Source organism: Rhinolophus sinicus, linkage group LG17 (assembly GCF_036562045.2).
Source record: "Rhinolophus sinicus isolate RSC01 linkage group LG17, ASM3656204v1, whole genome shotgun sequence".
Taxonomy (NCBI): domain Eukaryota; kingdom Metazoa; phylum Chordata; class Mammalia; order Chiroptera; family Rhinolophidae; genus Rhinolophus; species Rhinolophus sinicus.
Window position 1 is genome coordinate 6,257,350 of NC_133766.1, and position 22,448 is coordinate 6,279,797.

At 35.9% G+C, this 22,448-nt stretch overlaps 1 protein-coding gene across 3 annotated transcripts in view; it reads right to left on the reverse strand.

The window, feature by feature from the left end:
- Nucleotides 1–519: 519 nt before the first annotated feature.
- The window catches only part of RC3H1 (ring finger and CCCH-type domains 1), a 61,520-nt gene continuing 39,591 nt past the window's right edge, over nucleotides 520–22,448 (reverse strand). For 2 of the 3 annotated variants that reach the window (XM_019725570.2, XM_019725644.2), the window contains exons 10-20: nucleotides 20,366–20,647; nucleotides 19,840–20,054; nucleotides 17,259–17,629; nucleotides 16,625–16,792; nucleotides 15,505–15,657; nucleotides 12,620–12,833; nucleotides 12,082–12,172; nucleotides 11,819–11,951; nucleotides 10,034–10,204; nucleotides 8,976–9,091; nucleotides 520–8,006 (exon numbers count right to left, since the gene is read on the reverse strand). In XM_019725570.2, coding sequence (XP_019581129.2) covers nucleotides 7,856–8,006; nucleotides 8,976–9,091; nucleotides 10,034–10,204; nucleotides 11,819–11,951; nucleotides 12,082–12,172; nucleotides 12,620–12,833; nucleotides 15,505–15,657; nucleotides 16,625–16,792; nucleotides 17,259–17,629; nucleotides 19,840–20,054; nucleotides 20,366–20,647 — 2,065 coding nt within the window. In that variant the 3' untranslated portion in view covers nucleotides 520–7,855. The remainder of the gene's footprint in view (nucleotides 8,007–8,975; nucleotides 9,092–10,033; nucleotides 10,205–11,818; nucleotides 11,952–12,081; nucleotides 12,173–12,619; nucleotides 12,834–15,504; nucleotides 15,658–16,624; nucleotides 16,793–17,258; nucleotides 17,630–19,839; nucleotides 20,055–20,365; nucleotides 20,648–22,448) is intronic. The other variant, XM_019725730.2, reaches the window with a different exon arrangement.

Genomic DNA, 22,448 nt, shown 5'->3' on the forward strand with positions numbered 1-22,448 from the left:
TCTAGAGTCGTCCTCTCCCTTTGACTTCTTCATGCCATTGGGTTGCTTGGTGACTAATGTCTATTTCCAGTGACCTCTACGAGAAAGTAAACCTACATATATCCTCTAACTGCAAGGAATAACTAATGGGTGGGGACACTTAGAAGAATGGAAAGAGAAAAACTATGTGCATTTCGAAGGTACTCAGAACTAGTGCATGTTAAGCATAAAGGTCCTGATTTTAAGAGAAGCCATCAAAACCAGGACTTACGTTGTTAGCCATTAGGTCTCATTGAACACTTACCCTAGGATCTCATTGCCTTTAATCCTGATGTACAATCACTGTGTAACAGATGAAAGAGTTTGGACAGTAGTGTATTTAAGGCTGGATTAATTCCTGTGATCTCTGCAAAACTGGCTACTACAAGTATGTTTTGTTGTGCACATTATCTATTTCTTTATTTTTCACCTAAAGAAAGTTGTAAAAAATCCCACGATTAAAATAACATGGCACAGACTCATTTACAAGAGACTACACAGTTCTCCTCATTAGTTTATCATTTAATATAAATGCTGACAGAAAGCAGATAAAGACCTTGTAGACACTTTCATGTATATTTACAAACCAAAAGGTGAATCACCTCCTTCTACTTGTTAGAATAATCCTTTTATCTGCAACTCATGGGAACCTTAAACACTAATTAGGAGCAACATGAGGCTGAGTCAGTTTCCAAAGTAACAAAGAAATAGCATTTTAACAAAATGTGGCATCTTTGATATAAACAACATGCACATAAATAATAAAAAATTGAAAGACAGCCCGAATCCTCTCAAAACCCTGCAACAAGTGGAACATGCACTTATTCAGACCCCGAGTTCTGCTGCCCTGAACATCTTCCTATTTTTTCCCCCATCTCACTTGATTTGAAGGCTGTTTAAAAATTGGAACTACAAACAGATTTAAAAAAGAGAGGAAAATGGTTCACTTCAAACAGGTTTCTTTTCCCTATTCCAAAAGAACTTTTAGGAAATGACGTCTTCAAGTAAGATTTCACAGTTTGCCAAATACTAAGGAATTATTCACAGTTTGGGAAATTCCAACTCATTATCTGTCTTCACTTTTGGTTTTTTTTTAAAGTTGGAAACACTTGGAAAAAGTAAAATTTCACAAACGTCTGCAATTTAAAAAACAGCTGTCACTTTAAGGCTGGACATTTTCATTTCTGGATACGTGGTGGAGGCAGGCAAGAAAGAACAGGGTGCTGAGGGAGGAGAAAAAAACAGGAATGCCAGGAAACTTTTGAAAAATGGTATTTCATTTAGCACTCATGTACAACAACAGGAGATATGAATTCTCACGATCCAAAACTGTAAGTGATTTCATGAAATCATTTATAATCTGACTCCAATCTCATGAGCTCCTTTTTAACCGAGGTTAGTTTTATCTTGTTAAATATACCTCTGCAGGGCACAATCACATACAATCAATACGATTGGTAAATTACACAAGCTCTGTCCCAAGCAAATATGCATCAATGTTAAATATTTAAAAAAACAAAATAAAATCCACCCAAAAAGGTGCTGACTGCAGACTGTCTCGGGGAGACTGGTATGAGCCTAAAGACCAAACTGACCGGAGTCGGGGAAAAAGGGCAACAGAAGTGACACGGAAGAGACCACACACTCACGAAGAGGAACCTCACAACTGGAAAATGTTTCAGTGGGTGAAGGTTTTCATTCATTATCTTAATCCACTTTGTCCACTCCTCTTGTTCAAGAAGTCATAGATTCAGCATAAAGTAAGATATGATGCCTAGGGATCAATGACTAGAATGAAAAAAAAACTGCCCCCCAAGTTCCTTTCATTCCCAGGTGGGAAGAGGAGAAAGGATGAAAGAGGGTAACAGAAATTGAAGCCAACAATAGATCTGTTCAAAGTAGCTCTCAGGACAGTGTATTAGATGAAGAGGATATAAAAATAATAAACAAAGCTTAAAATGCCCTCACATTAGTGGAATATTTTACAGAGTGGTTCAGACATTATTGTGAAAATGGCAGCCAATCACTGGAGAGACACTAATAAATGCTTTTTTAAAATCAGGCCAAAAACAAACAAACCCCAAAAAGAAAAAAAAAGACAACCAATTATTCACCCAATAGTTTGTTTCCATCCTTTTCTTGACCCTTTTATACAACACCTTGGGTGGGGGGAGGGGGCTAGCTGACTGTTTCCAGTTATGACTCTTGAGTGTACAACCTAGAATGGACGCCAAAGACTTGTGAGCTCTGTCTACCTGAACAAAACAGAACAGAACAAAAAAGCCAACCAACCAGAAACAGTGAGACCTCAATACAAGAAAACCACTCACCTTATCTAGTGTATAATATACTAATTCCACAGGATCTTGTCTTTATAAATACACATTTTTTGGACACAGTATTGCCTTGAGATTTAAGTTCTCTCTCTTAGGTTATTGTGCCTTATTTTCTTGTGAAAATACAGGTTATTACTCTAGGGATGTTTTGCTCAGGAATAAAGTTTAGGAGGAATTCAGTGTTTGGCTGAAAATTCAGACTCTGAAAACAAGGATTCCAGTGGTAGATAAGTCCCTTTATCACAATGGGATTTCAAAAGACTCTTTACTCACTTTGTTCAGTGCAGTATTGCAAATCCAACTATTGGGAACACATTATTAAAAAAAGGTGTTACTTCTTCCTGGTGGTGGCAGTTTCCTATTCTTTATTAACTTTATAGCTAGTATTATCAATTAGAATCTATTATATGTGAAATATCTTTAGCAAAGAAATAAAATCTTAAAAATTAAATCTTAAGTTGGTATTCACTATTAATAGTACATTTTGACCAAAACAACTTTCTAAGTGGCTGAGAAAAGTTAAATTAAGAGTTGAAAAAAAATTCACTGCAATCCACCCACAATTCCCAATAAATCATTTCAGCAGGAAAATTTCATCAAGCTGAACTGAAGCAACAATGAAATATAAAAATCATAGCTCTCCAAGGTAGCAAGGCTGGTGTACAGCGGCAAAATGGGCACTCAGGTAAAATGACGACAGCAGTCACCTGCTTGCTTGTTCCATCCCTAATGTTGAATGTGATTGCTTTAGTTTAGAGCTCGAATTTTCATCTAAAAGGACAGGAGAGATTTCTCGGGGAAGAGAACACTATAACAGTGGAACACCAACTAAAAAATAAAAACAACGGTACTCTTTTTGGGTAAAAATCTTAGCAACACTGCAGTTAATTTCCAGGCAGGTTATTAATTTCTCCTAAAAAGTAACTGGCCTTTCCTTCTAATGAAATATAAATCATTACAGGTGCTTTTTACAGACAGAGTGCATATATAAAATCTTTACTAAATTCTTTAAAATGAGCAAAAAAAGAAAGTGGAAAAAAAGATGGTTAAGAACTCCATCCATCATTATTTGTATATAATAACAAATACTCTTCAGTGAAAAGAACCTATTTGTTTCTGACTGAATCTGATCTGGTATGTACTCTGGTATGTACCAGTTACTTCTCACCAGCCACCTGCTTATCAGTTATTTTACCCCGTCCCATTGACCACAGCGATAGTAGACTGCTCTTTAGGAACAAGTTAAAAAAAAAACACACCCAAAAAACCATGACATATTCTCGAAAAAAGGGGGAAGGGAATGCTTACATACAATATTGTTAAAGATGATATTCCATGACGAAAGAGAAACTGATGAATTTTCATTACTTTTACATTTTATAAGGCCAGCTAACTTTAACAGTTAACTTTAGATAAATCTACTTACACAGTACAATCAACTCACAAATACTTAACAGGTTTTACAATCAAAATGGCTACTATTTCCCCCCAAAATCAAAACAGAGTAAAGCACAAGTCTTTGGCTCTCCTTAAAAAAAAACAAAAACAAAAACAAAAAACAAAACCCAAAAAACAGCAGGTCACCATTCTTAACCAGACCTTTGTTTGCCTACCAGTAGGGCAAATACCACATTTGTGCATCACTGAGTAATAACACCATTAGAAAAGGCAACTTCACAGAAGTTATTGGCTAAGCGAATTCATGTGAATGCTCTGTTTTGAGGCAGCAAACTGTCACTGTTGCAGATTGGGGAGGGTGGTGGGTAAATCAAGGGGAATTTGCGAGATAGAAAAGGGCCAGGAAAAAAAAATAAAAAATAAAATTTTAAGCTCCAACCCTGAAGACCTATGGAAAGTCTGATGAAGTTAAAATATGCAAGGTAAGCAAATAAGAATCATACCAATTTTGTATCTTTTAGGCAAAAGAATAAATACATGAGGAAGACGAGGAGAGGGGAAGGGAAATAGGTGAGAAGGGAATCAGCCATGTTAATGCTGTACCAAATAAATTTTTATACATTCTAAGTAGCTGAATATTTGTAGCTGGCATTAGAAATAGTGTCTTACCATTTGAATAATATTACTAGAAACCTATGCTATAACTAACTTTTCTTTTGATTAGAAAAGTAACAAGGAATGGATCTTTGGTCACTTCAGCCTCTGGAAATTACCCAAGACAGGGCAGCTACTGGACTTACCTTGTGGCAGTATCTGTCAGGCAAGAGAACTACATATAAGTCGAGAAATTGAATCTAGGTATCTTATTCTGTTCTTCTACACTTGTTCAGAGACACCTTTAAAAAAAAAGTCAAAGCACTTTTCTATTCCTATTAATAAAGTCCTGGTTTTATCTTAACATGAGTGAACACAGTGCTTATTACTCCTACCTTAGCCCTCTCAGAATTGCTCATGTTCATCTGAGATGTCTGAGTCTTGCTTTTGAATTCAGTGGAAGCAAATAAAGTCATCTTCAGGAGAAATTAATATTTTAATAAGTATAAAGCATTAAAATTGTACTTCTATCTGGTTTCATCTCTTACCTGTCTAAAAAGGTATAACTATTAAAAGCCAGAAAAATCAATGCCTTTTATAGATTTTTGACAAAAAAGCAGTTCGAGTTAAGCCGTTTTGCCAAAGCGGGCCACTTACCCTTAACAGATTCTTCGTATCACAAAGTATATGACAGAGAAAAGGGAAAAAGAACCCCAAACTTTGGAGATTTACTGTATTCCTAGAACTGCTTGTGAGCACTAGGACAGTTGTGAGAAGACCCACGAGGTAAGGCAGAAAGACCAATTTAAAGTAGGTGAATTGTAGGCACAATGCGACAGATACCTCTGCCTTTCTACACAACTAGGTTTCCTTTAGAGTGTGGGGCCCTAGAGAGAGGTATGGCTAGATTTAAGGACACAATTTAAGAGATCCACCCCCCCCCCAATGAAAATGCCTTAAAAAGTGAAAGGGACTATTTTAAATCAATTCAAACAGTAGCTTTTCAGATTTTATTCAGAATAGGAATGCTGTAGAAATTAGTCCCTACGCCTGCCTAGTTTACAAAATCAAAATGGTGAAAGCAAGAATGAGTGTATTTGAAGGAAACAAGAACAAGAGTAACAGAAGTTGAGTTATTAGGGGTTTCAACAGATGCCCAAAATGGAATTTTCACTTTTATTCTGAACTTTAACAAAATCCATACCCGTAAGTTCCTTTCCAATACCAGAATCATTTTGAGTTCCAAATTGAATCAACTGCTTCTAAAATTTAGGAATTAACTAACATGTCCAAAGGGGAAGATCTGCTCAAATCTGCCTATAGAAGGTTGGAGGCCACGGATGTTCTTTTATGATTCCACAGAGAAAAGAAAATTCTGGGACTGTCAGTAATACAAAGTTTGTGTCCTGCCAAAAAAAACAATAAGCACATAAAGAGTAAATATGAAAGGGTTATAAGCAAAGCAAAACAAACAAAAAAGCAAGTGTATTAACAAAAAAGGAAAACACGGATTTCAATGGAAAAAAATGCCTCATCTTCATTCAGTGCTTCTACCTCCCAATCAGTCATTTGATCGCAACAGCTGCGCTCATGCGAAAAAATCCTTAAAACATACCCAATATATATACAGATATAGCTATGTATATGTGTATATATATATAATATATATATATAAATTTTTATTTAAATAAAAAAGAAAGCTCGAATCCCAAGCCAATATGTGTATATCAAATCCTTGACCAGCCAGGTCTGTAGGGCATAATCAAATTCAATGTGAAATAGTATATAAACACGGTGCCTTGACTGGGCAAATTAAATAATTGCTACTCAAAAGAGTGTTCTGTTTGGACTCTCCTACTGGTAGGCAATGGCAGGACTGTACTGCCCTCCCCCCTCCCCCACAATTTGTTTCAGTTAACAGTATGATGGACACAGAGCTTAGACTGAGGTTGTTAGGACCTCAGCAGGAGTTAAGGGTTAAGAAAGTAAGAAACAAGAAAAATACAAACTCTTGCTTTTACCCAACCAAGGCAATGCAGTAACTTATTACATAACCAGTGCTTTCTGTTTTAGTAGTATAATCCAGAAAGGGAAAGTTTTAAAAATCAGGCACACAGAGGGATGGGGAGGATTGTTTGACTATATAAAATAATCCACATCGAACGTGTTTTATAGGGTCTTAGTTCAGTATAGACAAGCGCCATAGAGTATGTGCAGCAGAACTAAATAATAAAAATGCTTCTTTGTTCTTTTTGACATTTCCATGAAGAATCTTTCCAATATTTATAAAGCCAAGTCTATGAAAATTAACTTCTAGGTACTTACTACCTACTTGTGCTAATGATTCTGAACAGTCATAACCAATCAATTCCTAAACTATCCTTAAGATCCAGGCAAATCTCTTCGAAAGCCAGAGGTGCCCTTATATAGGGACTTTATTTCATACTATTGGGTTTTGAGAGTAAAACAAAAGCATCCATTGAATGAATGTTGCTCTGTTCATTTTAACTTCAGATCAAGTACTGCAGTTTTAAAATGTGGTTGACTGTTCTGGTTTTTTAACATTCTATGATTTCAGCAGAAGTTCAATTTGGAAAAGCACAGCTCCAAATTTCAACCATCAGTTCAATATAGGTAATACACCAACAACGTATTTTCAGTGCTAATAAATTACTGTTAATTCTTAAAATAATCTCCATGTAAATCTAACCAACTAAGGCATTGACTTGGCTTTCTGATTACATTAGAGAACGAGGAGGACCCCATAATATGGAAATGTGAACTTCAAAAATTAGTTGCCTTTTTGAAAAACTGAAAACAAAAACAAGGAATAAAACCCTACTGAACAACAAAAAAAGTTTTCATGCCCTGGGAAAATCCTACACATGAAGACAGTGACCCAGTAACGGAAAGAAAATTATGGCTTCCAGTAACAGTTCTTGGAAAAAGTGGGTTTGCTGCACATTTTCTAGTAACTGGTCTGTTACTGTCTCTGTTTGTCAAGCACCACAGATTCTCAGAAAGGCCGGTGCTTTTTGTCTGTTTTAATTGCTGGGGTTGTGAGAGTTGGAAAGGACCGTGGGTAAGGAATTATACACTGGGTATGTAATAATACCAAAATACAAGAAAAACCTACTTCATTAAGATCATACAATTAATCAAACAGAGTGTATATATAATATCTTCTTTTTTTTAAAGCCCTGGATCCAAGGCGTCCAAAGTTATTAAAATAAAGTTCATTCACAGAACAAAAACAAATTTAATCTGAATTCCTTGCAGATACTGCTAATTTTCTTTTTCTTTTTCTTTTTTTAAATTAAAAAATGCATTAATGTGATCTATGTGCAGAGTTTGTTTTTAGTAGTGGTGTTTGTGCACATTGCCTCCGGTGCTTCTCCTGGATTTCTCTGACCACTCTCAGAGAAAAGGGTTAGAAGTTACACATTCTTCTACCCCTATGCCCCACAAATTGATTAGGAGCCAAGAATAAAAGCAGGGCTCCTCGTATTTTAGGGAGCAGAACTGGGTGCAACGCTGGGTCTCTGGGACTCATTGTTGTCTCCTCCTCCCTCCGGATCCTCTGACAGGTTCAGAGAGCTGGTCTTGTTTGACAGGAGGCTGATATTCTCTTGGGTCAAGGCTGATCCATTCGGTATATCACTGTTAATTAAAAAAAAAAAAAAAGAGTTGGAATTTTAAATAAAGAAGATAAAAATGATTATTTAGTAGAATAAAATTGACAGGGCCTTCTTTTAGCAGTATGGTGAACATATGAATGGCTTTCACACTTTAATTTACAGCTCTATAGCCGAGAGGTTGACAAACTAAGCCTACACAGCTGCCTGTTTTTGTGAATAAAGTTTTACTGGAACACAGCTCGCCTATTTGTTTACGTGTTGTCTATGGCTGCTTTCACACTACGATGGCAAAGCTGAGAGTTTTGACAGAGACTGTAGGACTCATAATTTTAAATATTTAACAATGTGGCCTTTAAGAAAAAGTGCTCATGTCTGCTTTACCAGGTTTACTAGTAAAAGAAATTGTTTTGAACCTAAGATAATACATGGATGAAATAGCCAAAACCTAAGCCTGAAAGCACCAGGCATTAGACACTGTTATATATCATCATGAGGACAGCTCAGGACTATATATCAAAAACCACAAAGTACACTAAGAAAATAATTAAAGATGCGCAAAGAATTAAATATTGTTTATTGTATGATTGTTCATGATAACGATATGCATTCTTCCACAGCTATAGAAGAATATTAGATGGTATGGGATAGACCAAATTAAAAACCAGGGGGATGGGGTCGTGGTGGCTGGATTTGAAAGAAGCTAAATGCCCACACATTTTAAAGAGATTGGAAAGGTGTCCAACAGTGAACATTGGTTTTAAATAATTTAGAAACAAGGGGAAGAAGGAAATTGAACCAGAAAATTTTCATTAGTTAACAGATAATTTAACCTTGGATCTGTTCTAAAATAAGTTTTATAACTCCTAAATTTATGTAAATATATTATTTTCTCAATGTATACAGAATATTTTAAAAATCAAATCATATTTCTAAGGGTATTTCTGTCATGACTGGGTAATATATAAGACTGTGGAAATGTCCCTTTCTTTACCTGAATGTCAATGTAAGGTCCTCAGCTGGAACCTTATTTTGTGGTTCTGGTTGTCCATTTTCTGCTTGCTTACTTGTACTCAATTTGCTTTTCATATCCAGAGAACACTGGTTCTCCTTTGAAAGAGAAGAAAATAAATTCAGTTATCTTCTATTTCATGGTGCTAATGGAAGAGACCAACTAAAGATAATACAAACTGATGATCCAGAAATCACTGAGTTTTGTAAAATGACCAAGGAAACAGGCCGACTAAAAAGAGAGACCTATACGAAGCACAGCAGAGTACACACCCACGTGCACACTACTCGGGCTGGATAATTGGGGAGAATGCCTTAGGTCAACATGGAAAACATCTCACAGAAATGACGACATAGAAAAGAAGTAAGACAAAATATAATACATACCTATAGTATACTTATTGAAAGCAGAAAAACTACCCCATTTATTTACTTAGAAAGAATGTGAAAATTATGCAACAAAAAAGTCAGTTACATGCATCCTGGTGGAATGGTTCAGTCGCCGAAATTCAGAATTTACTGAAATGAACATTAATGAACTATGAAGCAAACCCTAGCATATCCATGGATACAATTTCACAGGAAAGGATATATAGATTGCATCTCATTCATAACAAAAAGCTGATCACCAATAACTTAAGGGCTATGAAAGCTAAGATGTTATTTGGTAATATATCTTTACATAACATGATGGTATTGGTAAATCATAAACACCAAACCACCCACACTGCTTCCCTAATCAGTATGTTTAACAGAAATTTAGTAACTTCCAATTAACTACTTTGTTTTCCCTAAACGTTTTTCATAATGCAAAATCTAAGACAATACACTCAAACCAAAGAGAGGAATGATAAAATGGGAGGAGGGGGCGGCCTATCATCATGAAACTTATTTTAAGTATTAATCACTCATTGGGGTACCTTGGGGTGATGATTTTATAGTTCTGGATGATTCTAGAACTCTGGAGCCATGAGTTCTGTGACACAACTACAAAGAAGCTTTCCTTTCACCTTCCCTCTCTTTTCCCACCATAACACTCACCATACTGAGTTCCCGGGTTCTCTTCCCGATTTCCCTTTCCACCTGGTGCAGTTCCAAGCTCAACTGCTCACTTGAGATCATTCCAGGCCATTTTGGAGGTGGTGGTGGGGGCTGTGACGGGCCTGCCAGGGCACTCGCCTCCCGCTGCAACACCGGCCTGTTACTAACAGCCTAGTGCATAAAAGCCAAGCATGTACACAACTTAACACACCATGCAGAATGACCAGGTCTGATTTCAGACCACAGCCTTAAGCAGCTTATCACTCAGGTATTTGCATAAAAATGATACAACTATAAGCTACTCTCTCTTTGAGTATCATTTGTAAAAAAGAAAAAAAATAGGAGATTAGGGAACAGTAATTTAATCTTAGGTGTAAATTGCTCTTATAGAAGTCAACTATAAATCTACGTTCCTCCCCCTCTTTATTTAATTTTCTCTGAAGTACATCCTGTAATGTATTTCAATTGAACCTCAGTAATGGCAAGGACTTTTAACCACAGTGAGTTAAACACGTGGCAAGCTTCCAAATGATGCTGATATTCTTTTGGGACAAAAAATGGGTCTAGAAATTTCAACTACGACAAAAAGCCATGAATTAGCAGAATAAGGAATAATGCTTTATGGAGTTAAAGGTATGAATCTTTAAAAAGTTAATGAACAAAAGATGGACATAATCAGAGAGAGCATTCCTTTTTTTTTTTTTTACAACAGGTATCAGCAAATTTTGGACCAATGTAAATAATGCAAGGGTAAAGGAGACAAAATGTGAGTATTACATAGGTTTTCCCATTTCTAAACTTTATTGCTTATATAAGAGCAAGAGCCAGATATGGGTTCCAAAAGACAATCTACTATTGGTCTTCCTTATAAGAAAGTCTAAGAATCAGTAAGAAATTTATTTCCAAAGTGATGCCTTATTTATTAAAGATCTTGGGAGAAAGGTAAAGTCTAATGTTCTAACAGTATCTTTTTCTCCACAAGGAAACAATGTATTTATCACTAGGATGTCTTTAGTTTTCCATATTCAAAGAGTAAGTTCCCATGTAAAGGATCACATAAACAAAGCCTAGTCTTCCTTCAGTGGTACTTAAAGGATTTGGGAAAAAAACATTGTTTTCTGATTATTTTGTTTCCCTTCAGTGTCAGGCAGCATGAAGGAAAGAACACTGAATTTGGAGTATGAAGACCTGGGTTTGTTTCAACCTCTGTGAAACTCATAAACTTCAACCAAAAAAGGGGAATAATAACACCTGCCTAACCTCCCTGTCAGGGACATGTAAGGATCAAATAAGAGGTGACAATAATTTATAAACTGAAAAGAACTGTATTAATGAAGGTGTTGTGATTATAGAGAGGCTATTAAAGTCAAAGTTCTAAACTTCTACTCTTTAAAGATTTATAAATAAATGCTGAGAATTAAGAGACTTTTTAAAAACAATTAAAGAAATATGAGAAATTAAAAACCAATCTTAAGAGAAAATGTATGTTGATAAACACTGTATAACTTAAATGTGCCACCAGGGATTATAAAAGCTCCTGTTGGGACATTTTAGATAAACTGTCATCTATTCTTAGGTAATAAAATTCTAAGTTTCCTATTGTCCCAGAACTGAACTCTTAAGTACTTAAATTCTTTGAAGTACTTCTTGAAGAATGGGCACCTACACTAACTCTTAAGAAGCAGACCTTAAAATTTGTGTTCACAGCACCTCAAGATTCTCCTTTTAAAATCTCTTTGAGAACACTTGAAAAACTGAAATAAAAAAATATCTATTGGCTGGTACCTCTAGTCCATGTAGCTGTGTCTGTTGGCTAATCTGATGGTTTAGCTGCTGCAATTCTAGTCGCAGCTGTTCTCTCTCAGCAGATGGAAGGGGTTTTCCGTGACTGGCCACTTCTGACATGGATATTCTCTCCCTTCAGTGAGAAAGAAAGTGTGGAATAAATTTAAAAGTTTATTTATTTATTTTAAATTATTGACCAGAAAAGCAAAGAGAAAGTGAATAATTTTAAAGGTTTGTAAAAGTAAAAAAAAAAAGACTCGCACCTCTCACTGAAGTGTCCCTGAGAAGGTATGTTTTGATGAGGGGAATATGGAGAACCGCCCCAGCCACCGTGGGCTCCATACGGACTATAATCTGTAAGAGAACAATTCACTCTAGTGTGAGGAAGTCACAGACTTGATTCTATTCAGAGAGCTATAATCAAAAAGGCATCGGCATATTGTGTACACAGCTACCTGGAAAGATATCTACCAAAATGGTAATAGGGTACTGGGGTTTGTTTTTCCCCAATGAAACAGTCTTTGTAATTTTTTCTTTGGTTTGAATTTTTAAAAAATAAGAATGTATTATTTTAATAAAAGGGAGCTACTGAAAAATAGGCACTCTTCATGTACAGATATTTAATTTTCATTTGTACCCCTGGGTTATAATTATCTTTCTATTGGGATAATTCCAAGGAAAAGTTTTGAAGCTTACTGTTTTGGAAGATTATGGAAAGCACTGGCTGTGAGTGGGTAATAGGGATGGTGCCAAGGGGCATGCATGTGAACCCTCTAATGCTCTTACCTCTGAGAATCTTACCTGAGATGTTAATAGGTTTTGTGGGAGCTCCCTGAGGTGCCATAGCCTGCATTGGGCCAGCACTCGGATATATTGTTTTGGAAGTTCGAGAGATGGCGCCAAACCGAGATACTGTTGGTCGGTCTCCAAAAGGGATGAGGTCATCATCACTGGTTTCTGTTGCTCTTCTCTGATGATCCAATCGCTGGTCTCTCATTCCTTTACTCTCTACATTCTGATAATAAGTAAAATGAGAAATCCACCCCACAATTAGATCTCTAACATAATTTCCTCTAGCTCTGTAATAAAGTTAAAAAGAGTATAATGCTTACTGGTAAGACCAAAATCATTTATTGCCTTTGGTTGTCAAGTAAGACATTGTTTTTTAAACCTCTGACCAGTCCCCAATAAGAAATCTATTTTACTTCATGACCCAGTACCTATATACATTCAAATATATTTTCATGACAAATGTTTTCCCTTACTATAGGTAATGTACTCTTGTATTTATATTGTATGGTATTTGAATTCATTTCTTTTTAACACGTTGCGTACGGCAGGGTTTAAATCCCTCGCGAAGATTCTCGTGATCCGTAAGCAACGTGTTAAAAAAAAGGCCCATCATGACTCATTCAGTTAATTTCAAAACTCAATCGTTAGCAAAATACTGTTTAAAAATATAAGGCCAATACAGAGTTTTTAAAGGGATTACAGTCAGAAAGAAATAATTAGGTTGGTGCAAAAGTAACTGCAGTCTAAAAGGTTAAAAATAATTGCAAAAACCGCAATTACTTTTGCACCAACCTAATACCATGTTTTCCCGAAAATAAGACCTAGCAGGACCATCAGCTCTAATGTGTCTTTTGGAGCAAAAATTAATATAAGACCCGGTCTTATTTTAATGTAATATAAGACCAGGTCTTATTTTAATATCATATACAACCCGGTCTTATATAATACAATACAATATAATATAATACCGGGTCTTATATTAATTTTTGCTCCAAAAGATGCATTAGAGCTGATGGTCCAGCTAGGTCTTATTTTTGGGGAAACACGGTAGGTACCAAGATAAATAGAAACAGAAATCTAATTGCTACACCCTTGCTATTCAAAGCATATAGTCTGAAGACCAGCAGCACCAGCATCACTTGGGAACTCAATAGAAATGAGCTCCCAACAGAAAATTCTGACTGAATTAGGACGTGCATTTTAATGGATCCCTAGGTAATTTATATGGACATTAATGTTTTAGAAACATCGGGCTAGACTTCTTTCACCAGCTTAGCAGATTTCCAATTACACTAGACTAAGTTGGCCAACATTTTTATTCTTTACTGATTTAAGGCAATGAGTTTTCTTTTGCTGGTATATGTTACTTTCATATAAGCACCGTTTCTGAAAACCAGGTACAAAGCAAGGGCTCCTGTTCACCTCCACCTTCTCAGCTCATTCCTGTTCTTAGGCGGGCTATTCTCTATGGCCTTAAAAAACAATGTGCCTCTAATCACAGCACAGAAAAACAAAAGGTTCATCGTGCTTCTTCCTCTTCTATATCCCTTCCTCTCGCCCTCCCCCCTCTTTTTTGGGGAGGTGGGGGGGAAGGCTGGCATCTAATCATATTTATGCCATAGATACCACTTCACTTACGGATAGTGGTATTAGCATCCAAGTCTTCCTTTTCTATTACCAAGAATTAGTTTTCTCTTAACCAAATGGACAAGTATTCATCCATGAAAACCAACATCATAACCCGGGGAACTTTATAGCTAATAAGGGCAAATGCTTTAAGAATAATAGTCAAGGCATACCTTTGACCCAGCAATACGACATGTAAGCATAACTTTCATGCATGTCCACAAGGAGACACACACAACGTGTTCACTGTAGCAATGAGCATGATAGTAAAAGATCAAAAATAGCCTAAATGCCCAGTAACAGGAAAATAAATAAAAAATAATTTATATACATTGGATAATATCAGTTATTATACAATAGTATATGATAAAAGTAGTTAAAATTAATGACCTTGAACTATAGGTTCAAATTTGGATACATCTCAAAAACAATGCTGAGTGAAAATGCATGTTGAAGTATATAACATATAAGGTCTATAAACATGCAAAACAAAACTGTTTAGGAAGTATAAAATTATCCATGAAATGATAAACTCTCAATTCAGGATACAGGTTACCTCCAGGGAAGGAGGGAAGGAAACAAAAATGAGATTAGGGAAGTATACACAGGAAGATTGTGCTACTTTTGTAAAGGTTTATTTCCTCAAAAAATAAAGAAGCAATTAAGATAAAATAGTGATATACTGTAAGCTTGGGTATTCGATAAACTGGTGTTTCATTATTTTTTGTTAAAAAACAAAATCGCATAAGCATAACATTTCAGTATACCACAGCTTACTTGAGGTTAAGTAGCTGTTAGGTCGGAGCAAAAGTAATTGTGATTTTTGTAATTATTTTTAACCTTTTACACTGCAATTACTTTTGCACCAACCTAATACAATTCTGACTCAAGTACCATTGTTGTTTACTAGGTTCACCTGTGCTATTTAAACTTCAGAGCTGTCAAAGGTTATCAATTACTTGCACAAAAAATCCAAGAGCTTGATTAATTATGCAAAATAATTCTGGTTCTAAACAGCTGCTGAGTTAACTGCTGGCTGTGCAGAAATATAAATGTCCTTCTTTGACTCGAGTAAGTATGAGAGGATTTTTATTTATCCTGAAAGGAACAAAGAGCCATATACTTTAAATATAATTCAATTGCATAGTATAGAATATAGCCTGAAACTCTTGAGCAAAGCTCAAAGATTTGTGCCTCCACTATAATGGAGGGTAGTTTGTGGGGTTAACCTTGACCAGTGCTACTTATAGCTTAGTCATCACACATACCATCATCTCCACACCTCCTGGTGCCACAACATCTTTGGGTTTTGCATCTTTGGTTCCAATGTAGGAGCCGATGGTGTCACATGACCAGGGAGAATACTGGCTATAATCATTTCCTTTGTATTTCCCAGGTCCCTTCAAGTCTTCATCCAAAAACTACAGATGGAAAAAAAGGAAAAGAAAAAATTAGAAAAAGAAACAGATGAAATTAATTCTAACAATACATATTTTTAAATCTAATACATCCAAAATATTACCATTTTAACATGTAATTAACAGAAATATATTGATGCAACATTTTACTATTGGGGGCACTAACGAGACCCAGTGTGTACTTTATGCTTATAGCACATCTGAATTTGGACTTGCCATATTTTAACCACTCATTAGCCACATGTGGCTAGTGGTTATCATACTGGACAGCATAGATCCAGAAATTCCATGTAATGGTTAATAAAAAATGCAGCAGATATTTTTGTGGACTACAAAATGCTGATTCTAAAATGTGTCTGCAAATTCCAAGGACCAAGAATAGCAAAGAAGAACAACAAAACTGAAAAACATACATCACCACATATTAAGACTTTTATAAAAGTACACTAAAGCCAATGTGGTGTTGGTATGTATAAGGACAGAGAAACAGATCAATGAAACAGAACAGAGTCCAGAAACATATATAGTCACCTGACCACGACAAAGGTGACCTGACTATGATAAAGGTGACTGCAGGGCACTAGGGAAAGGATGGTCTTTTCATTAAATGGTGCAGAGTCAATGAGATAGTCTTGGGGATAAAAAATGGATCATGACCCCTAGACTATAATACAAAAATCAATGCTAGATGGGCAGTAGATCTAAATGAAATAATCAAGATTTTACTGCCTTTTTTTTTTAAAGAGGGCACAGCTCACAGTGACCCATGCAGGGATTGAACCAGCAACCTTGGTGCTACCCACACCATGCTCTATCCAACTGAGCTAACCAGCCATCCAATAATCAACCTTTTAGAAAAAAGCACAGGAAAATATCTTTATAATCTTTATAATAGGAGAAGATAAACAGGATACAATAAACCACTGATAAAGGAAAAATTGATAAACTGAGACTAAAAATAATGTCTTACTTCCTCTTGATGGAAGGTAGGAGGCAATGTCGGTGAAGGTGCAAAAGGAGGTGGAGAGATAACTTTCCTTTCCTCTAGTTGGGCCATTATTTCCTTTCGTCTTCGATGTAGCTCATCTAGACTAGGATGGGGCTGGGGAGGAGGAGGAAGTCGGCTATAAGGAGGCTCCTGAAAATGCAAAGGTTAGTAAAAAATGAAAACAAATTTCAGAGCATGTTCATTTATTTAGCACATATTTTAAATAAGCAGCCTGTTTACTCATCTTAACATTCGGAAATACTAAGACTTAATAAAACAAAGCAAAACAAAACAAACAAAACTCCCCAAAACTCAGGATTTCCAAATTTAAGTTTTGTTTTCTTGGCCAGAGACCATAATTTCCAAGTAGGTCTAGAAATGTTAAAACCATCTAATGTCCAGAAACAAAAGAAGGGTTATTAGAGTGGGGTGGGAATTTTTTCCCTTTTAATAGTTTAACAAAAAATCCAACAAATAAAATATTACCTACCCAAATTATGAAAAGACAAGAAAAAGGGGAAGCTTTCTTACTAAAACAAAAAATCACTGCAAGCAACAATCAAATTAAACTTATGTACTAAGAAGAAAAGAAAAAAAGAAAAAATATACAGCATACTCTGATGTACGGAGGTCTGATCTGAGTGGGATGAGGTGCCACTGGGTAGTACCCCTCCATCTGCTGGTATCTTTCTCTGGATTCTGGTACATAGGATGGTACTGCCGCAGGTGGAATCTCAATGGGTATAGGGCTCTCCCGGAAAATCTCCTCTCTTGGATATGACTGAGCAGGGTATACTCGACGGCCATCATAGTGTGGTGGGTACATAGGTGGGTACTGTTGTGGCTGTGTGCCATATTGCGAGTTAACTACACGATCTTGGAGGTAGGGTGGGTAATGATCCAAGTAGGGAGGCCCTGGTTCAGGAGCAGATGGTGGAGGTCGGACAAAGCGAGACACACATTGTGGCGGTGGAGTATAGTACATACCTATACGATGCAAAAGAGGACCCAAAAGCACAATGAGCCAATTGGTTTTTCTATATGAAACCTTTCCTTTAAAACTATTTTAACACTAAATAATTAACAATCCACTCATTTCTTTAGATGTTTTCCCTCTGCTTATGTAGTCAAGTTAGCTTTATGAAAAAGAATGTAAAAATTATCCTTAAAACTCAATGAAAAAACTAATCTATAATCTACAATAATAGACTGGCTCTCTCACTTGTTTGAACATTTTCTGGTGTGCCTTAATGCAATGCAAACATTAGAAAGCAAAAAACTTCTTTCCCTGAAACTCATAGATTCCACGAATCACTCACATGAGTTTTAAATGTGAAATTGAGTTAAATGGAGAGATGTGGCACAAAGATCCATTCTGCTGGTGCAGATCCAATAGCTACTGCATAGCTCTAGAGTTCTTGAGACAACAGTTACCACAGTAGCTTCCCAATTTCCAGACTTCTGTCTCAAGTGATGCGATTCTGAAGCGAGCAGTTAGGACAGAAGTTTCCAATTTCTACTGCTTCATTGTAACAGGTTCTATCTGCAGCAAGTTCTGGAACTTGTTCCTGGAGACCTAGCTTAAGCCTGCATTTCCAGTACCTTCCACTGATTTTGTAGGCACCTAAGCCTCTTGCATCAAACCTCTTTCTGCTTAATACTGAACCCTGACTGATACACTATATTTAAGGTCACTTCAACAAAAGTAGTGGGGTTTTTCCTGCAATGGATGATCAAAAGGAAGATCCAAACCAACTTTTATCTTAGTTCGACATGTATTAATAATGCTGTGCCAATTTAAAACCATTATTTTGAAATCAGAGAAGACATTTCTGGTTCAAAATTAAGACAGCCTTGGGAAAAGGAAATGGAGAACAGCTTTAATCTTTCCCAGTTTAAAAAATAATAGCACTATACTGTTTCTGACAGAGCGATCCAACACTCCAGTTTAAAAATCTGATGTTTATTTTTTTTCTATGAACTGTGTATGTGAACCCTCAGTCACCTCCTCTCCTTCACCCTCCATACCTACTATTGTCATTAGTAAACTGGCTGATTTTTCCAACTTGTATGTTTTCTAAAAGTCTCTTCTTGCTTCCCACCACACTAATCCAACCTCAACACTCACACCTGAATGAGTAACAGTTTACCACTCCTTGACTCGAGACTTTCCTCTGCAATCCACTAGTAAATTTTTCTTTCTGTGCCCAAAACTTCTATTTAAAGCACTTGTCCATAAAGTCTTTTTAATTCCTCAAGTTCTTAATGATTTCCCTTGAGTCTTGCAGTTAATTTCTATCACACTAATATTAACCGCAACTAAAATGAACATACATACACAAACAGGCATACCTCGTTTTATTGCATTTTGCTTTACTGAGTTTCACATATAACTGCATTTTTTACAAATTGAAGGTTTGTGGCAACCTTCCACTGAGCAAGTCTATTAGTGTCATTTATCCAACATGCCCAGATGATAGCATTTTTACCAATAAAGTATTTTTAAATTAAGGTATATACAATATTTTTTAGACATAATGCTACTACATACATTAAAAGACTACAGCACAGTGTAAACATATATACAGTGGGAAACCAAAAAAGTCATGTGACTCACTTTATTGCGATACTCGCTGTACTGCGGTGGTCTGAAACCAAACCTGCACTGCCTCCAAGGTCTGCCTGTGCATATATGTTAGTTTTCTATTCTGTACTAACATTGATTCTACGCCAGAAACTCTCTAAAAGTGTATATTATGTGCTGCATTTTTTCATATGTATTACAGGGCCCAGATAATAGTAGGGGATAATTGAAAGGAAGAAAAATGTATGTGCACATTTAATTTATACCCACTGTAATATTAAATTCCTTTTTTATATTTGAAGAAAATTTTGTTCAGGAAAATATACAGTCCTTTGTCAGCAAATTTCCACTGCCTACTGGGGTGACTTGTTATTTCCAGAAATATATGAACATATTTAATATATAAGTGCGTTTGGTAGTTAGGGCAATTTTCTTTTACAGCTTTGCTACTTCATTTCATACTCGTTGGTTATAAAATCCGTTTTTTCCTGAAGTATTAAAAAAAATACATCTATTTATCTTAAAGAGGCCACTGCAAATATGATTCCTCTTACTTCGAATGGTTCTCATTAAGAAAAGTGAGAAGTGAGCAAAACAAATGAAAGACCGTTACCCTGCTGATAAGGTGCTGGTTCAAAGGGAGGAGCCGCTCCTCGAGGGTCCTGATAGTACACATCCGCCTGCTGTGCCGGGTATAACTGAGAACCCCGTGGGACCATCTGAAGTGGTTTGGTGACAGGCATAGGAGGCAGGTCTGCTGGCCCCCTTGGAGGTACAGGGTGCGGATTCACAGGTAAGGCAGAAATACTCTTGGGGACAGATTCTAACCTATAGGAACAAAATTCTGCAAGTCATGTTTAAGGCCTCAAAAATACTTCTAATGTATACAAACTTAAACATACAAAGAAAAATTGCCACAGTTTGGTAAACTGATTTCTTCCAATAGTCATTGCTTCTACAAATTTTGCAAACTTTAATTTTATTTCACCTATGCTAATTGTTTCTTAAAAATCACTAATACAAGAAATAGAAATAAAACAACAAAATAATGGCCAAAAAATGAGTTGAAAGAAAACATAGAGATTATTCGTCATGTTTACAAAGAAACTTTAAAATCAGAGTTAGGAAAAATGACATACAGGTCCGGAGGAGATCCAGGGGCACTACTGCTCAGATGATCTATCTTTCCTGGCTTCAGGCTGGAGTCGTAGCTGGGGTCTGTCCCTCGGGGAATCAGCTGAGTTACCGTACTCCCTGCTGACACAATTCCATTTGGCATAGCAGGGGGTTTTCTGCTGGGCAGATCCACTGCACCTTCATCTGGAAGGACGGCTGCTGAAGGCAGGCCCACTTCATTAAGCTGACCCAAAGAGGCACTCAGGGGTCTCCTAGGGACCAGGCGTTTGTTCATTTTACGAAATCTATAGAAAAGGCAGAGGCATACACCAAAAACCAAAATTATAAAAGCAAAAGCAAGAACTAAAATGTATTTAAAAGAAAGATACAACAGTTAAAGATTCCAAGCACATTATCTTCTAGAAATTCTCTTCAAACCTTGATTTTAGCTGTCATCTTGAAAACGTATGTGTACACATATGTTCTATAAAATCTCAAGCAAGGCACACATGATTAAGTATAAAATTCCTTGTAATGAGTATTTGTAACATTACAAATTGTGCCAATTAATACTTGTATTAATAATAAGCGTAACTTACTTTTATTAAAATTCCTATTTCTAAAACTTATTGGACGAAATTTAGAAATTCCTATTTCTAAAACTTTCAGAGGATAGTTTCTGAAACATTTTACTTTAGCTTCCCCTCAAATGCCTTGGGATACAGTGTGCCTATACTATAAATTAAGAATAAAACAAACCAGTGTGCACTGAGAAAAAATTTACTATTTATTCCATTAAAGTTTTTAAATAATCAAAAACTGCAATTTGTATCAGATATAATTCAGAAATACTGATGCTACATGTGCCTACATAAAGCTGAAATTATTTGAAAATTGAGATAATGGAAACAATATAGAATGATGCCTAAATTTAAACAGATGCTCTGGTATAAAAGGCACGTAGATTCTAAATCTAACCACAGGAAAAAAAATTAAACCATCAGACTCTAGTATCCTTGTTCACCAATGAAAGCAAATCTATTTACAACTATCTAGTGCATTTAAAAAAATAATTTCAAACACAAACCCTCAAAAGATAAATGCTATTTTTCCAAATGTTTCCCATATCTGACAAATTTGAGGGTGGGGGGCGAGGAGGAGGGAACCTACCTGTCAGGGGTAACCACTGTTAACAGTTTGGAAAATAATCATACAGATTTTCCCTCTATAAACTGCCTTAATATTCATATGTATGTAAGATTATTATTTACAGAAATAGGGTCATATATAACTGCTTAGTAATTCCCTTCCTCCACCTCATAATCTTGGATATTCCTTTATATCAGTACATTTTAAGTTATTCCTAAGTTTTTGCTATTAAAAAATGTAGTAATGGATAATTATGTACATGTGTTTGCACCCTTAGACTAAGTCGAATTTCTAAGTCTAATGTATGTACATTAGAAATTGTTTTAATGCTCCCAAACTATTATCACTCCTGATAATAAATGTCTTTTTTCAATATCTCATCAAACACTGGGTGGTATCAGTCTTTGTTAACTGATAGTTCAAAGATATCAAGGTTTTTTTAATTTGCATTCTGTAGCAATTAGTGAAGCTGAACATAGTTTCACATGTTTACTAGCAGTTAGTATTCTACAAATTGCCCATTTATGTTCGTGATCCATGTATCTACCGGTTCTTCTCTGACAGAGCTGTAGCTCATTTTATGGTCAGGATAGCAGCCCTCTGGTAGGTCATTTCCCCACTAATCTTTTTTTTTTTTCAATTGTGGTGGTTAGGCCATATCTTAATTTTTAATTTTTATGTAATCAAATTTATCAATCTTTCCTTTATGGATGCTGGGTTATTCTTCAAAACTCCTTTCCTACTGTAAGATTATGTAACAACAATAAAAAAAATCTAAGTATTCTATGGTTTCCTGCTTAGATATTTAAATCTGATATTTTATAATTCATTTTGGTGTAAAGAATCTAGCTCTAATTATTTTTCAAATGGATAGCAGTTATTCCACCATCATTTTTATTAGTGATGTGAAATGCCAACTTTTAGCACATCTAAGTTCCTACATGTATCTGGAACTCT